Source organism: Aedes aegypti, chromosome 2 (genome assembly GCF_002204515.2).
Source record: "Aedes aegypti strain LVP_AGWG chromosome 2, AaegL5.0 Primary Assembly, whole genome shotgun sequence".
NCBI lineage: Eukaryota > Metazoa > Arthropoda > Insecta > Diptera > Culicidae > Aedes > Aedes aegypti.
In genome coordinates, this window is record NC_035108.1 from 289,813,081 (window position 1) to 289,830,055 (window position 16,975).

The 16,975-nt window shown below is 39.0% G+C and overlaps 1 protein-coding gene across 2 annotated transcripts in view; it reads left to right on the top strand.

Moving 5' to 3' along the window:
- Positions 1 to 16,975, top strand: part of LOC5565389 (leucine-rich repeat-containing G-protein coupled receptor 5) — a 563,747-nt gene that overhangs the window by 516,187 nt on the left and 30,585 nt on the right. For both annotated transcript variants that reach the window (XM_001649692.3, XM_021845321.1), the window contains 7 exons: positions 457 to 594; positions 663 to 803; positions 11,668 to 11,733; positions 11,811 to 11,954; positions 12,140 to 12,211; positions 12,314 to 12,612; positions 12,684 to 14,369. In XM_001649692.3, coding sequence (XP_001649742.3) covers positions 457 to 594; positions 663 to 803; positions 11,668 to 11,733; positions 11,811 to 11,954; positions 12,140 to 12,211; positions 12,314 to 12,612; positions 12,684 to 14,369 — 2,546 coding nt within the window. The remainder of the gene's footprint in view (positions 1 to 456; positions 595 to 662; positions 804 to 11,667; positions 11,734 to 11,810; positions 11,955 to 12,139; positions 12,212 to 12,313; positions 12,613 to 12,683; positions 14,370 to 16,975) is intronic.

Consider the following 16,975-nt stretch of genomic DNA (forward strand, 5'->3'; position numbering starts at 1 on the left):
GAAATTTATGCTGCTAACCCTATGGCAAACAACACGGTCAGGGGTACAATTTTCCACCACGGGTCCTGTTTCCGTTCGGAGGCAAACTCTCGTTCGAATTCTTACTACGAAATCTTTTCTCTGCTATTAGCCAAGAATGCGAAAATTTACTGCCAGAACCTGAATTAGATGCTTCGTTTGCTGACCGTTCTGCTGCCGTCTTATATTTGGGTTCGGGCCGAGCGCTACCGGATAGTTTAAGCGCGAAACTACTCATTCATTATTCATAAGCTTTCTTCACCATCGAAAGATTTATCTTGGGGCCTTTGTTGGATATCTCGAAGAAAATTGCGGTTGCCAAAGGGAAATTTAAAAACTGCTTCATCAGCTGATTTGAAATCTTTCTTGATTCTTTGTTGCATGCTCTATTTATTTTCCGACTTTTAACCAAATCGACAACAACATCCACCCACACAGGTCAGCATCCGGAAACCGTATCCGATGGATCTCAAAGGATGATTTCCCGAAAAGTCTAGTCACACTTGAGCTCAAATCTAATCCGTTAGTTGGCATCAAACCTGGTGCTCTGCAGAATATGCCACGACTCCGAAAGCTGTAAGTAAAAATATTCATCAATGTAGACGGATTTCATAAAACTCAACTTTTTTTTTTTCATTCATTAGAATACTTTCCGATGTACGGGGCCTCCAAGAACTACCTCCACTAGATGGCTGCACTTCGCTCGAAGTGCTGCGGATCGACAGAGCCAACCTTACCAAACTACCTGATCATATTTGTAAGACTTCACCACGCTTAAGGAGTTTGTAAGTATCAAACTTAATAGCAATGTTTCCTATCACACTATTTCAGACTTGTCATTGAACAATACGTACCTTGAAGCAGACTTAGGGTTTCAATGCTAGTAATGGACCCCTTAGTAGCTGAAATTCATTCTAGGCGCTTTTCCGCAATGATATCTCAGACGCATATACGTTTTGTGGAGTCTAACAACAAATTCAATCTCTTTACTTCATAGTACGTCTATGAAACATACAAAATCATTCGATTTTTCCAGCGAAATATGCATTTGAAAAACTGTTGTCCGAATGCCTATTATGGACCCTCCCGGGGTCCATAATAGGATTGTTTACAAATTTGACGTTGCGTATTATGGACCCTCCATTTGATTCCCATGTAATCCGGCTCGCTGCCGACGAGCCTATTATGGACCCACCTGGAAATGCGTATTATGGACCCTCTTGTGTGGTTTCATTTACAAAACTGTTCAAATATCTGTATTTATGCGTCTCAAACCAAATATTTTGCCTGAAACTACTGACTAACAATGTAATCGAAGTTCCCCCGGTGGATTTTCATAGAAATAAAGTTGCTTTGAGTGTTAATTTTATGTTTTTCTGTAGGGGGTCCATAATACGCAAAGGGTCCATAACCGGCATCGACTCCCTATATCCAAATTGTTTATTTGAACAATAGTTTTAGATGTTGATATGAATTGTATCATATCAAATTGCATGAATTAATGATTAATTTACACACTTTCGTATTGGCTAAAATATTAACGTCCCATAAAAAATATAAAATTTCCATAAAAAATGCAAAATTTGCCAGTAAAGAAACAAGGGTAAAATCAACAGAAAAGGTAAAAATTTACATAAAAAAATAAAGAAATGCATAGAAAAAACAAAATTTTCCATAAATAAAAAAAATTTGAGCAATAAATAGATTCAAAAGTGCAGTAGAATCGACAATAATCTCACTAAAAAATATCGAATTTTGCATTTAAAAACCTCAAAATGTCCCTATTTTCTTCACAAAAAGCAAGAAATAATTATAAATTTTCCACAAAAAAAGCCAAAATTTGCAATAAATAAATAATAATTCGCCCACAATAAATCAAAAATTTCCATTAAAAAAATCAAAAAGAGCAATAGCAGTAAATGCAAAGTTGCAATAAACAAACCCAACTGAGCAAATCAAAATGACAATCAATACATGAAAATGTTCTAGAAAATTCCAATATTTAAGTAAAACTTTCCATAAAAATAACGTAATTTTCCAATAATGAGTAATAATGTGTGTAATGGATTTCATAAATTTTCAGTCAAACTGAAGCATTGTTTCACACAATTGGAGCTAATTAGTCGTCGTATGTAGATGTAGTAATTGCATTTTAGAGTTCGATAATTAATTACGTAAGAATTTAGGGGAGGGGAGGGGCCGGGTTTGAAAAAATATTTCTTGCCATATAGAAAAAAATAATGTTTCATACAAAACATCATACATGGAGGGGAGGCGAGATTTCGAAAAATCACAAAAAAATGTTTTTTAATACACCCCATCGTTAGGCGCTACAATTTAAATTATTTCGGCAAAGTTGAAATGAAACATATAACATGGGATATCTAATCTTCCAATATTAGGAACACTTATGTCACTGCTTGGGTTATGTCCAACTACATTGATGGTAGAAGCTTATGCTCTCATGCCCCACCAGCCAGGGAACAATTGTGAAAACAATGCTTCAGTTTGACTGAAAATTTATGAAATCCATTACACACATTATTACTCATTATTGGAAAATTACGTTATTTTTATGGAAAGTTTTACTTAAATATTGGAATTTTCTACAACATTTTCATGTATTGATTGTCATTTTGAATTGATCAGTTGGGTTTGTTTATTGCAACTTTGCATTTACTGCTATTGCTCTTTTTGATTTTTTTTTTGGAAATTTTTGATTTATTGTGGGCGAATTATTATTTATTTATTGCAAATTTTGGCTTTTTTTGTGGAAAATTAATAATTATTTCTTGCTTTTTGTGAAGAAAATAGGGACATTTTGAGGTTTTTAAATGCAAAATTCGATATTTTTTAGTGAGATTATTGTCGATTCTATTGCACTTTTGAATCTATTTATTGCTCAAAATTTTTTTATTTATGGAAAATTATGTTTTTTCTATGCACTTCTTTATTTTTTTATGTAAATTTTTAACTTTTCTGTTGATTTTACCCTTGTTTCTTTACTGGCAAATTTTGCATTTTTATGGAAATTTTATAATTTTTTATGGAACGATTAATTGTCTGCCCTTTTGTATTATTGACTGCCCTCCTATGTAGCCTCAAACTGCTGCATGTGCACAGTGGTCATAGCCACTGGAGAAGCCCACGGGCCCGAATGGATGTAATTCCTCGTTGGACTCCTTGGAGCGTTGGAGCGTTTTTTTTTTCAAGGGATTCGTTAACCTATCAAATGCATAAAAATAATATTTTCTATGCTATCCCATGTGAAAATGTACAAAATTGGCCACCATCCAATAGAACAGTTGTAGGAAAGGAGATTTTTTAAGTGTAATTTTACCAGTATTCATCTCGCAAGTCTTTTTCATGGATATTTCAACACATATCTAGGAATTAATCTTGGATTCTGTCAGATATCGCTAGCTTTTCCCTTCGGAGCATTTTGCGAAAAAAATATCTACGTTTCGGTCACAATTTTTTCTTAGGAATTATTTTTCGATTCATTTCAAGATTCCTTCACTAAAATTTTCAGTAAAAAATTGATGTTGTGGATGTTTTCATTGAGAACATTTTGTTTCAGAATAGAACAGAGCATGGACTGTTCAGTGCTCGGTTCAGTACCACAAAATTAAAAAGTTGGTGATAAAGGATTGAAATGAGGACCGTTTGAGCAGAAAAAGAACATTAAAACTTTGCAGAACTGCACTTGAAATCCATAAATCATAAAAAAGTCAAATTGAACCAAAAACTATTGTACTCATGTGTCTGGTAAGCGAACCTTGTCAAAGAGAATGAATGTTTGTATGATGTTGTATCTAGGTAGTATCAGTTAGATGATAACCAGAAATAACTCGCAAGCTGTCCCTTTCAATTTCAAAATGGCAGAATGAGGAATCTGATAGACTGAATTACCTCCTTTCTAGATACCTTGATCTGAACGTCGTATTAGGCATTTGGAGTTCTCTCATGTGTTCTATGGTTGAAAACCATTATCTATAAATTAAGCATATTCGAGATACTCACTCATTGAAAGTCTACCTTTCATTTGGCGGAAAAAAAATGTATGGAAACTTTTTTTGCACGGCCGTTTTAAAAAAATCCGTGCAAAAACAGAATCGGGTGTAAACCGAAAACGATACTGACTGGGTACATTCGATCAACACCGCCAGTAGTCAAAGCATCAAAGGAATCAATACACGTGAAGGATGTTTGGATGGTAATAGGGTAATAGGGTAAGCACACCAGAATATCTTTTCATTCTTGGAGTACCGTATTCCGATTTCATGTGTTTTAGTTCAATTACTGGTTCAGATGGTTCTACAGACAATCTGATCGAGACCGATGAAACTGCCATGCGAGAGGAGATACAAGCGTTGTCTGAAAAAGAAACCTGGGAGTTGAAAGGCGATTAAGAACAAATGGATATACAAGACGTTAACGTTCCCAGTGAAGTTTATTCCCCAGTCGTATGTTACTCGACAATTCGTTATCTGGTGTTCCTGGCAGCTCAACACAACCTAGACATGGAATAAATGGATGCAGTAACCGTTTTTTTACAAATAAAAATGGCCGATGAAGTCTTCTTCATGGAGCAGCCTGAAGGTTTTGTTCAAGATCTAAAGAAAGTATTCCGTTTGAAGAAAGCGTTGTACGGTTTGAAATAATGGTAACCTCCTATCAAATAGCTACCGCTTCTGCTCCATAAGCAGAAGGTCATGGGTTCAATTCCAGGCCCGTCCCTTTCCTCGTACTTTGTAGCTGTATATCTCTTATTTGCTTCTATCTTTCATTCTTAATCAATCACACTCAAAACTATTTGTTCATGGCAAACGCTAGAACCAGAGACGGACAAGAAACCGTTTCCCTAACGCTTCCATTCTTAAACGCGCACGGCTTTCCTTACGCCTAATACATAGGCAGTCTGCTAACCACAAAAGCAAACCTCTCTGACATGCCTTTCACTTAATCCATACATTCCCCGCATGAGCTGGCGTAGATGCAGTTGGACTCCACTGTCTACAGTGGATTAGTATAAGTGCAACATCATTTCCTCCCCCTTTCTCACATTGGTCAGCATTCTGACGTGGCAGGCGCCATTGTTGCCTAAAAATAGATGATCACCAGAACTTATGCGCCGAGGGTGTCTGTTAGTCCCAAGCAGTCATATTCGGTTGGTTCCTTGTGTAAGTGCAGCTGATCTGGCGATACTGTAGAAGCATCCACGAGCGGCCAATTAAGCTGACGCTACTCGAAAGAATCATAAGGAAGTGTTCTGTATATAATTATATATAATAATATATCATTGCTTAACCCTGCTTTTCAACTCGCGGAGCACTTTTTGAAACTAAAATGTTGCGCGGAACACCTGTTCTACATCACCAATCCGTTGGAAACCCAGATTTTTTACACGCTTTAAATTCACCGTTGTCTCAACAGCTCAACGTTCGGTGAAAATCTGTAAAATAAAAAAAAACTGTACGACAGGGAATTGAACTCCCAACCTGACCTACCTATCAGGGAGTAGCTTCATTCTATTAATGTCAATTCAACCTGATCAGAAGAATAAGGAAGCAGGCTTATTAGACTTAAACTGTGGCAAAACGGCATCTTAATATTTTCTTTATTTTCATCAAATATTTTAAAATGTGTATCTTGAATTGGTTTGATTAAAGAAATTTTCCGACTTTTGTTTTGGTTCAAACTTCCTAGTGAAATATTTCTTTTTTAATGTGTTTAAATGGAATAACCACAAGTTCAACACTCACATAAATACTCACAATTGTGATAAATCTCGTGGAATATTTTGTATCATTGTGTCCAAATTTCTATTTTTATCGAAGATCCTGACAAAACTTTCACTCCCTGCATGTTTTAAAATATTCTGATGAGATCAATGGATCATTGAAGGGAGTTTTTGTTAGTGCTCTGCATCAAAACAAAGGCACCTCTGTAAATTGGGTTTAACATTGTGACAGCATTGCTGTTCTGTCAAACACACAAGGCTACGATGGCACTATCTATGCTTTCCATAGCGGCCGTTTTGGTTATTTTAATGATCCATTGAATTTCTTCAACTCTAAGAATTGTTTTCCATACTCAATTCAAGAAAACCCTATTTTTCAGCTTTAACTTTCCCATAAAAATGCATTCCATTTACAAAAGTGTAGCTTAAATGCTGAACGTTTTTGTAAGAACAAGGATGGAAAAAAATCGTCTCTTGCGACAAACAACACCGTATTTGAATGGTCCAAGACGGCCGTCGCTCCTGAAGCAGCATGATTTGAACACCTCACCACGCGCGCATTGTACCGACCACGGTGCTCCCCTGACCGTTATTATCAGAAAAAAATCTCCATCAAATCTGTGCTCACCAGCCGTTTTCTATAGCTATACTGCATGTCTAGGCAAAATTTCAAAAAAATCGTAGGGCCCGTTTTGAAGTTATGCCCTTTTGATTGCTTAAGTCCAAAATTTCAAAGGAAATCTGGGTTATTTCAACGGGTTTGTTTTGTCCATGTTTATCAGATGAAATATACCATCAATATTTTATTTTAAATTTGTTTATTTGGTTATTTGCAACTTATGAGTAGAGTTTTGAATGAGAAAATCGCGAAATATTGAGTTACGCCCTTTTGGAGGGGTAACAGTGAAAAGCACTAATTATAAATAGATTAATTATGCATTCGAAAACAGTTAATCATGTTCAAATGTTTTCAATGATACATTGCACTTCCATGCCGCAAAACTATTTAAAAATTAACTGGTTTTCCATAGGCTCAAGCGCTATAAGGCATTACGAAGCCAATTTCGTATTATTATAATTATTCATAGAATATTGTTACAGCCCAACTAGCTGGCTCCTCGGTTGTTCCAACAAACTATGTACTGACCCAGAACTTAAATTTCGATTCCTGAGTATTGCTTTATTGGCCAAACTATGGCACTCTAGACCATTGTCAATATTCTTGTGATCATGTACAGCATACATTATTATATCTAGATTTTTCACAAATTAACAATTGGGGGACGGACCTGGTGTAGTGGTTAGAACACTCGCCTCTCACGCCGAGGACCTGGGATCGAATCCCATCCCCGACATAGTCACTTATGACGTAAAAAGTTATAGTGACGACTTCCTTCGGAAGGGAAGTAAAGCCGTTGGTCCCGAGATGAACTAGCCCAGGGCTAAAAATCTCGTTAATAAAGTCAAACCAACCAACAAATTAACAAATTTACTTGTGTGTTTCCCGTGCTTATCGATCACTCAAACACGCACGAGCCGTGGATAAATACAATAGTGTACGAATTGTATGAATCCATTAACTCATTTTCAAACAAAAATTTCCTGAAATTTCCTTTTCTCGGATTCATTAGCATGAATTCCATCACCTTGAACACACACCATTACGCCGAAATCTATTGCCCTTAATATATAGTTACCTTGAATGACATCGCCACGTGATAATGGACTTCGTGATAATGCTGTTCTAAGAACTGAAACTCGAGGTGATGATCCTCAGGTTTATGGCATTCGTGGAAATGAAATTCAGAGTTGAAAGGTGTTATTTCAAAAAGATATACGAAATATATTAAATACCAAGTTTGTTCATAGATTCTGTGTATTTTCCAGTTTTTGATAACGGAAAATCATAATTAGTTTTGTGGCCCTGTTACCATAACCTGGTTTGAATCCTACACAAAATGAAGATTTCTCTGTTAACTTTCATTTTATCCGGTCACAAACTTCGCATGTGTAGTTAAAACTCACCAGTTGCTATAACCAGTGAAGGCAAATGAATAAAACATTCTTTGGGAGCTACACAAAATTTTCCAAGCTGACGACACAAACATTTTAAAAGTAATGCTACAATTGGTCTACACTTTGGATAATTTTCTAGCATTTTGTATCGCTGCTTTCTACGTCGTTGATTTTTTTTTCTTTCTTACAGTACTCCATATACTACTAATAAACTGACCAAGTATGTTATATGTATAAGTATGACGAATTGCTACTTGTAACAGAAACTCAAGCCTAAAAGTATTCTTTGACGTATACTTACTAGAGTAGTTCAAAAATTCATTTTTGTTCCACACCGCACATTCGATTTAGGATCGAATTCTGAGTGTCCTCCCAAAATTTGAGCTCATTCGGATGAAAATTGAGACAGCACAAGCCCTTCAAAGTTTATATGGGTAAAGCAAGCAAATCGGTCATAGTGTTTACCCGTGTGCTCTTGGAGATTAGAGCAACGTTGATACTGTGAAACACATTCATCAGCTACAAGTTTGCCGAAAACCGTTTTGAAATCGGATGCCTCAGTAATTAGTTATTGATTTTTATATGAGTTGTAAAACTTTGAATATAATCTGCAGAATATATGCAGTCAAACATAGTAGCCATGATTTATGTGTGCTATCTTCAGCGCCAGATGCAGCAATGTTGCCTGTTCAGAAGATAAATGAGCGCGTAGAAAAATTTGCGATTGGATATAAATCAATAACTAATTACTGAGACGTCTGATTTGGAAACGGTCTTCGGCAAAGTTGTAGCTGATGAATGTATCTTACATTATCAACTTTAATCCCCATGAGCACATGGGCAAACACTATGACCGATTGAATGATTTACTTGCTTTTCCCATAGTAATTCCTATATAAACTTTGAAGGGCTTGGTCTCAATTTTCATCCGAATGAGCTAAAATTTTGGAAGGACACTAAGAATTCGATCCTGAATCGAATGAACGTTGTAGAGCAAAAACGAATTATTGAACCACTCTAGTACTTACATTTCGGTACCAACGAGTTGCGTGTAGAATAATTTGAATCGTGAGATAATGGGCTCACCAAACTATCCAGAATATTGTGCTACAAAAACTAATTTCGTTACATGATGAAATTGGCTCCCCAATGTTTTATAGCGCTTGAGCCTATGGAAAATCAGTCAATTGTAAAAAAACGCAATGGCAAGTAAGTGCAATGAGTCATTCAAATAATTTGAACAAGCCTAACTGTTTTTAGAATGCATAATTATTATATTTAAAGTTAGTGTTGTTAATTATTATACCTCCAAAAGGTCGTAACTCCAAATTTCGTAATCTTCTGATTCAAATCTCCCCTCATATGTTGCAAATAACCAAATAAACGAATTTTGAACGAAATATGGATGGTACATTTCATCTAATAATCACGGCCAATGAAAACCCGTTGAAATAACTCAGATTATCTCTGAAATTTTGGACTTAAACAATCAAAAAGGCGTAACTTCAAAAAATGAAATTTTGCTTAAACATGCAGTATAGCTATAGAAAACGGCTGGTGAGCACAGATTTGATGGAGATTTTTTTCTGGTAACAACGGTCAGGGGAGCACCGTGCCGACATATGGAGCATCCGATGCACTGTTTGTCGCGGGACAAAAAGTTTTTCGGATGTTGTTACAAGTAGCGATCAACTTGAATCATGGCGCATTCGCGCTATTATTTTTCGCTAAAGCCATACCCGAATGATTTTAGACTCTCAAACAATATGTCCGAAAGGAAATCAACAGATAAAAATTGAACAATCCTCAGAATGATAAAACAATGACTCGCGAACACTTAATCGCTAGCATACATTTAGAACAATGCATTAATCGCGGAGCGTAGTTTATTGTAATATCTTAACGACAAAAAGTTAATCGTTGTTGCTATGATCGCACGATAAAGAACAACCGCGATGCAACGTGGATTTTGTCATGATCACTAGATTTCCATCCTTGTGTAAGAATGTCCGAGGTAAGAAAAGTTCGATAATGATCGAGACTTTGGCACCATGTGTATAAGATTCGTAAAAACTTTTTTTCGTCATCTACCATCACGTCTAAAATCAATGTGATGTGCGTAAAGCTAAGAAATAAGTTAAAATAAAAGAAATACCATCTGGTTTTAACATCGACATATTCTTGAAAAAAATTTGATTTTTTCGATTTTGTGCTGCCTAGGGAAAGTCTTTGAAAAATTAGTGCACAGTGCTCTGTATAATGTAGCAGCTTCTCTCATCTCTGATAGTCGACATGGCTTCATGAAACATAGATCCACTTCGACAAATCTAATGGTTTATGTAACTGCGCTTTCTCGTGAGTTAGAGATGGGAAATCAAGTTGACTCCATATACATAGATTTCGCCAAGGCATTTGATACTGTACCGCATAAAGCCATTATCAGCAAAATGACGCACATCGGATTCCCTAACTGGATCACGGAATGGCTGCTGTCGTATTTATCTGATCGGACAGCATTCGTGAGTGTTAATTCAGCGAAATCTCGCTCGTTCAGCATTACGTCTGGCGTACCCCAAGGAAGTGTCCTGGGTCCGCTGCTTTTCAACATCTTTGTCAATGACTTATCTCTACTGCTCAAATCATTTAGTCTTTCCTTCGCTGATGATTTGAAGATGTACCGCACCATAATTTCATCAGTCGATTGTGTAACGCTGCAAGAGGACGTGAACACTGTGCTGATCTGGTGTGGAAACAACGGAATGAGTGTCAACAGTAGCAAGTGCAAGGTCATATCCTTTACTCGCCGGAGTCGTTCTGTCAGTCACGACTATTTCATCGGATCGGTTATAATAGAGCGAGTGGATTCAATCTGCGATCTGGGAGTAACCATCGATGCGAAGCTCAAATTCAACGATCATGTGGGAGCCACAGTAGCGAAATCCTTCGCTGCTCTAGGCTTCATTCGCCGTCACGCTGCTGACTTCACCGATGTCTACGCCTTAAAAACGCTCTATTGTTCCTTGGTGCGTAGTATTGTAGAGTATGCTGTCCCAGTTTGGTGCCCCTACTACACCACACATATCCTTGCCATTGAACGTGTGCAGAAAAAATTCATACGGTTTGCGCTGCGCACTCTTCCGTGGAATGATCCGTCAAACTTACCGCCCTACCCTGATCGATGTCGATTGATTGACTTGCAAACATTGAGGAGTAGACGCGTAGAAATGCAGTGTCTCTTTATTTTCGACGTCTTGCAAGGGAACATTGACAGCCCTGCACTATTGGAACAGGTCCCGCTGAATATTCCACCACGGCAACTACGGAACTACCCGTTCCTGGCCATACCGTATCACAGATCAAATTATGGTCAGAATAATCCGTTCGATGCCTGTCTTCGTGTGTTTAACGTCAAAAGCAATGTATTTGATTTTAACTTGTCTAAAAATGTATTTCGTGGTAGAATTAGAGTTAATATTTAGAATATGCAGTACAGTAATTCAGTCTGTGTGACTTCATGTCAAAGACGGTGGAAATAAAATAAAATAAAATAAAATAAGATTATCAATGGTATTGTAAAAGAATTCATGGATGGAATTCGGCAAAATGTTCGAAAAGTCAACTAAATAGCAGAGATATTTTTTTTTCTTATATTTTTCCTTAGAGCTCAATAAAAATAGTACAACATGATACACTTAGATCTTTTCCTCTTGGAGAAATCACTCATTTTGTGCTGCCAAATACTAAGTGGAACAGACTTCACACATATAATTTACATACATATCGCATTAAGAAGTATTTAATCATCTGAAGAATTTGAATATAAGTCTGCCAGAATTGATCCATTTTAATTGACAGCCAACTAACTGTAATTCATAATTCTATTTCCACAGAAACTTGAAGTCCAATAGATTGCGAATCATTCCAAATGTGACAAACTGTCGTGATTTAAGAGTTTTGTAAGTTGGAACTACGACAAACGAAGTCCCGCGTCATCGCCAGTGAATGATAACCGTCATTTTTGTTCCACTTTCAGAGATTTAGCCGGTAATAGCATAAGCTCACTCCACGGAGCCCCCTTCTCTAGTCTCAGCCAGCTGCACGATCTGCTGCTGTCGCACAACGAAATCGAATCAATTCCGCACGATGCATTCGTTGGCCTCTTTCGATTGCAAGTCCTGTAAGTAAGCAAATAAATCACACCCAAGAGCAAAAGGAAATCTCCAACACGAGAAACAGACAGGGAAACAACCGCGCGAACCAAGCGAGATTAAATTGAATTTCTTCTTATTTGTTGCTCTTTCGTTTCATGACAACCCACGCCAATTTCCGTTTTCTCTCTGGGGGCCATTGGGAAAACGACAGCGACATGGAAGCGAACCATATCTACTTCATCCACCAGGACGCCTTCAGGCCGCTAATCAAACTGGAAGATTTGTATGTGTCTTGCTGTTTGAGATTCACTATAGCAAACACTTTCTATTGACAAGGATACCACAAATCACTTGACTGGTTTTTTCCTTCTTTTCTCTTTTTCAGAAACCTGGGAAATAATTTGTTTCCCAATCTTCCCACGGCAGGGTTGGCACGTCTGCTACACCTGAAAACGTTCAACAACCCAAATCTGAGGGAGTTTCCGCCACCAGAGTCCTTTCCCCGCATTCAGACACTTGTGCTCTCCTACGCTTACCACTGCTGCTCGTTTCTGCCGCTTGTGGCCAGTGCTCCAAAAGTTCCTAAGCATCATCCTATCAAGGAGGAGGTCCTTTTCCCGACTGACAACGAGTTCGATATGAGCTTGTGGAACAATAGCTACAATGACATCTGGCCACAGTTACGTGAGTAATTTATGGTGACATATGCGTTCTAACTGGGAGATAATTACTTTGTGTCTCTCCTCTTTTCACAGATAATTTAAGCAAAAAGTTTGGAACGCAGATTAATGAACTGCTGCACGCTTATGGTCCTGAGTACTATCCAGGAGGAATGCCAACCTATCCGGAAGAGTACTTTGAAGAGGAAGGCGGCGTCAGTCATCCCATTCCCACATCACAACCGGGAACGATTCAATGTGTACCAGAGCCGGGACCTTTCATGCCCTGTCAAGACCTTTTCGACTGGTGGACCCTTCGTTGTGGCGTTTGGGTTGTGTTCCTGCTGGCGATGCTCGGGAATGGGACGGTGGTGTTTGTGCTCATCTTCTCCAGATCAAAAATGGACGTGCCACGGTTTCTGGTGTGCAACTTGGCTGCTGCGGATTTCTTCATGGGAATCTACTTGGGATTTTTGGCAGTAGTAGATGCTTCAACACTCGGGGAGTTTCGCATGTACGCAATTCCTTGGCAGATGAGCGCCGGGTGCAAGCTGTCTGGATTTCTGGCAGTACTTTCATCGGAACTATCAGTTTACACCTTGGCTGTGATTACTCTGGAAAGAAACTACGCTATCACCCACGCCATGCATTTAAACAAGAGACTATCGTTAAGGCATGCCGGGTATATCATGACAATAGGATGGACCTTTGCTATAACAATGGCAATACTACCGTTGTTCGGAGTTTCAGATTACCGTGTATTCGCTGTATGTCTTCCATTTGAAGTTACAAGTGGAACCGGTAGCTTAGCCTACGTTGTATTTCTGATGTTCATCAACGGAGTAGCGTTTCTCATATTAATGGGATGCTACTTAAAAATGTACTGCGCAATCCGAGGTTCCCAAGCGTGGAATTCCAACGATTCCCGAATAGCAAAGCGAATGGCATTGCTAGTCTTCACGGACTTCATCTGTTGGTCCCCGATAGCGTTCTTCTCGCTGACAGCCGTTTTTGGGCTGCATCTCATCTCTCTAGAACAAGCCAAAGTCTTCACAGTCTTCATTCTACCTCTCAACTCCTGCTGCAACCCGTTCCTTTATGCCATTCTAACTAAACAGTTCAAGAAAGACTGCGTCCTCATCTGCAAGGCAATTGAGGAATCACGTGTAACGCGTGGCATTGGCCGCTGTCGCCACAGTTCTAACTTCAGCAACCGTCATACACCTGCCAACACAAATTCACTGGTAGAGAGATCCTCTCGTGAACTGCCGCCACTTCTACCAGGTCAAACATGTAACTGTTCAGCGAAGCTAATGGAACAGGAGAATCTCCGTCGACGTCTCCAACAGCAGAGTACATTTTCCAAAACGTGGCGCAGGTTACTGTGCAACCTAGGGCAACGTAACGATGGCCGTCGTGGAAGACGGAACGGTGATCAATATGCGTACCAAATCGCAGAAATCCAACAGAAACAGCACAAACGGGCCGGATCGGTATCGTCCAGTGAAAACTTCAGTTCATCTCGGTCCGACTCGTGGCGACACGCCCAGCATCATTGTGGAATTCCTCTGCGGTTGCTGGATCCACGGCGGAGGCACACTTCGTGGTTGATCACAAGAAAAACTTCCCAGGATTCGAATCTGTCCAGCTCGAGGAATGATTCGTCCGGATCAACCGCTACGCAGAGTACGGGAACGTGGCGAATATCACGGTCCAGTGCCAGCAATTCGGTAGTTCTGCCCGGGGTGAAAATCGATGGCGTACCCCATCCACATCATACAAGTGAGTGATTTTATTAACCCTTATAGTCTGCACTTATAACTAATGGATCACAAAAAATATCATAGGGTCGATGTACCAATAGCCGCATAGCTAAGAACAAATATTCGTATAAAATCGAAAAATAACACTAGCGTCATTATTTTTACATCATCTGAAAGCTTTTTATCTTGGTTTTGTGGGAAAAATATGAAAACTACGAAAACTCATATGTTTGTATTTATTATCGCTTGTGCCACTATAGGAATACATGTGCCTATAGTAGCACTATATCTAATTTCTGTTCCTATTATAGTAATAACCTATTAAAAGTAGCATCACGGCGTTGGCAAAATACTTATCAAAACCGTATTTTTGCAAAGCTTTTATATTTTTTCTTCAAAGTGTGGATCAAAAGCTTTCGTTTGATGTAAAAAAAGTTCGTATTTCATTAATTATTTCGTATAATAAAAAATAATTTCTCTCAGTAGTGCTACTATAGGAACAATAGGATAACTATAGGCGCAAGGAAACTCAAATTCTAAGCAAAACTAATTATTTCGATCATTTATTGAACAAAATCAAGCTGTGTATCAATGATACTTAGATAAATAGCTCCTGACCTTCATGTCAAAAAATATTTTGAAAAGATGTATAGCAAAACGGCCGTGTAAAGCCGCTAGTGCGACTATAGGGGACTGTCCACTAAGGGAACACTGACCCTAACTCCTACAATTCTGCACTGAATTTACTCGTCGACCCGATAAAAGAACCGATAACGTCTCTATTGTATTGGGGTACGATTTTTCATCTGTAAAAATAAAAAATAATAAAAATACACTTATGTTTCGGTTCTGAGGCCCAGAGTGCTTCATGTCAAACTGTATGATTTTAAGGAAAGAGCAAAGTATCACAAATTGAGGTTTTTTGACCACATATCAACACCATATCTAGGACGACGAAACTGTTTGTGCCTAAATGGTCAATATGTGATTTAAGGACTGGACTCGAAAAAAATGAGGCACACAAAAATGATCACCAAAAATCATTGTGAATCGAACACTTCTCAAATATTCAGGGATTAAATAACTACATATTAACTATGATTTGGCAAAGTTTTTTTTTAGTTTATTCCCCCACTGCTCATGGTATCTTGGGCGAGGTTTTGCCTATCTTTCTCACACAATTTCTTCCAGTTTTTCTTCAAAGCTTCATCGGTTTTTAATGTTTTCCGCTTTTCTTCAATTTCTTCTTCATTATCGCCCAAAACTTTTCGATCGGACGAAGTTCTGGTGTATTTGGCGGGATCGCCTCCTTCGGTACCACATTAACGCCCTTCGTTTCGTACCAATCCGTTACAGGCTTGGCGTAACGGCACGAAGCGAGATCCGGCCAGAACAGCTTGGGACCACGGTGAGAGCGTAGGAAGGGCGGCAAGCGCTTCTGCAAGCATTCCTTGCGATAAATCTGCCCGTTTATGGTGCCGGTTGTAACGAACGGCTTGCTGCACTGTCCGTACTCATAGATCGTCTGCCACAATAGGTAATTGTTCGCGAATTTGTCGATCTTTATCTTCCGGAACTTATCCGGAACCTCCATGCGGGACGTACCGACAAAAAACTCGAGCAGGAGATTTGTTTGGTGTCCGCCTTGATGTATGTCTCGTGCCCAAGACAAGACAGCCTGGATTGACCAGCCACTCACGGCACTGTGTTTTATTTTCTCGATTTCATGCGCTTTTTGGATAGCGTTGATTTTAGCGATATAGTTTTTTCGGAGAAGTTTCTTGGTATATTAACCTTCCGCGGATGTTAAGAAAAACAACTTAATAAGATACTGGGGTCATTATGACCCAGAAATGTATACCCCTATAAATCAGCGAAATATCAACCGAATAATGAAATTTATGCCGCATTCGAAAGATATACTCCTCAAGATTCTGATCACTACCTGGAATACCGGTTCCGGATCCAGTGGCCACCGGGAATCGGCTACGAAGGGGACCATGTTGGCCACGTGAAATTTCAGTACACTCAGTCCAGAAATCTGCAGTCATCACCAAATTGTGTAAGATGCAGGCCATATAGGAATGTACTGTCTTCAGCAAACTTGCTTCGGGGACCAAGAACTTCCACATGGGATACAATTTAGTTCAGAACTTGACCACCGCGTGGCGCTAGCGTCGATATGAACTTCCGGTAGGGGCTAATTATGCAATAACTCGAGATTGCGAGCACATAGAAGGATGCTGTCTTCGGCAAAGTTGCTCAGGAGGATAAGGACTTGCACATAAGATACAATTTAGTTCAGAACTCGACCACCGCGTGGCGCTAGCGTCGATACGAACTTCCGGTAGAGGCTAATTATGCGATAACTCGAGATTACGAGCACATAGAAGGATGCTGTCTTCGGCAAAGTTGCTCAGAAGGATTAGGACTTCCACATGAGATACAATTTAGTTCAGAACTCGACCGCTGCGTGGCGCTAGCGTCGATATGAACTTCCGGTAGGGGCTAATTATGCGATAACTCGAGATTGCGAGCACATTGAAGGATGCTGTCTTCGGCAAAGTTGCTCAGAAGGATTAGGACTTCCACATGAGATACAATTTAGTTCAGTTCTCGACCGCT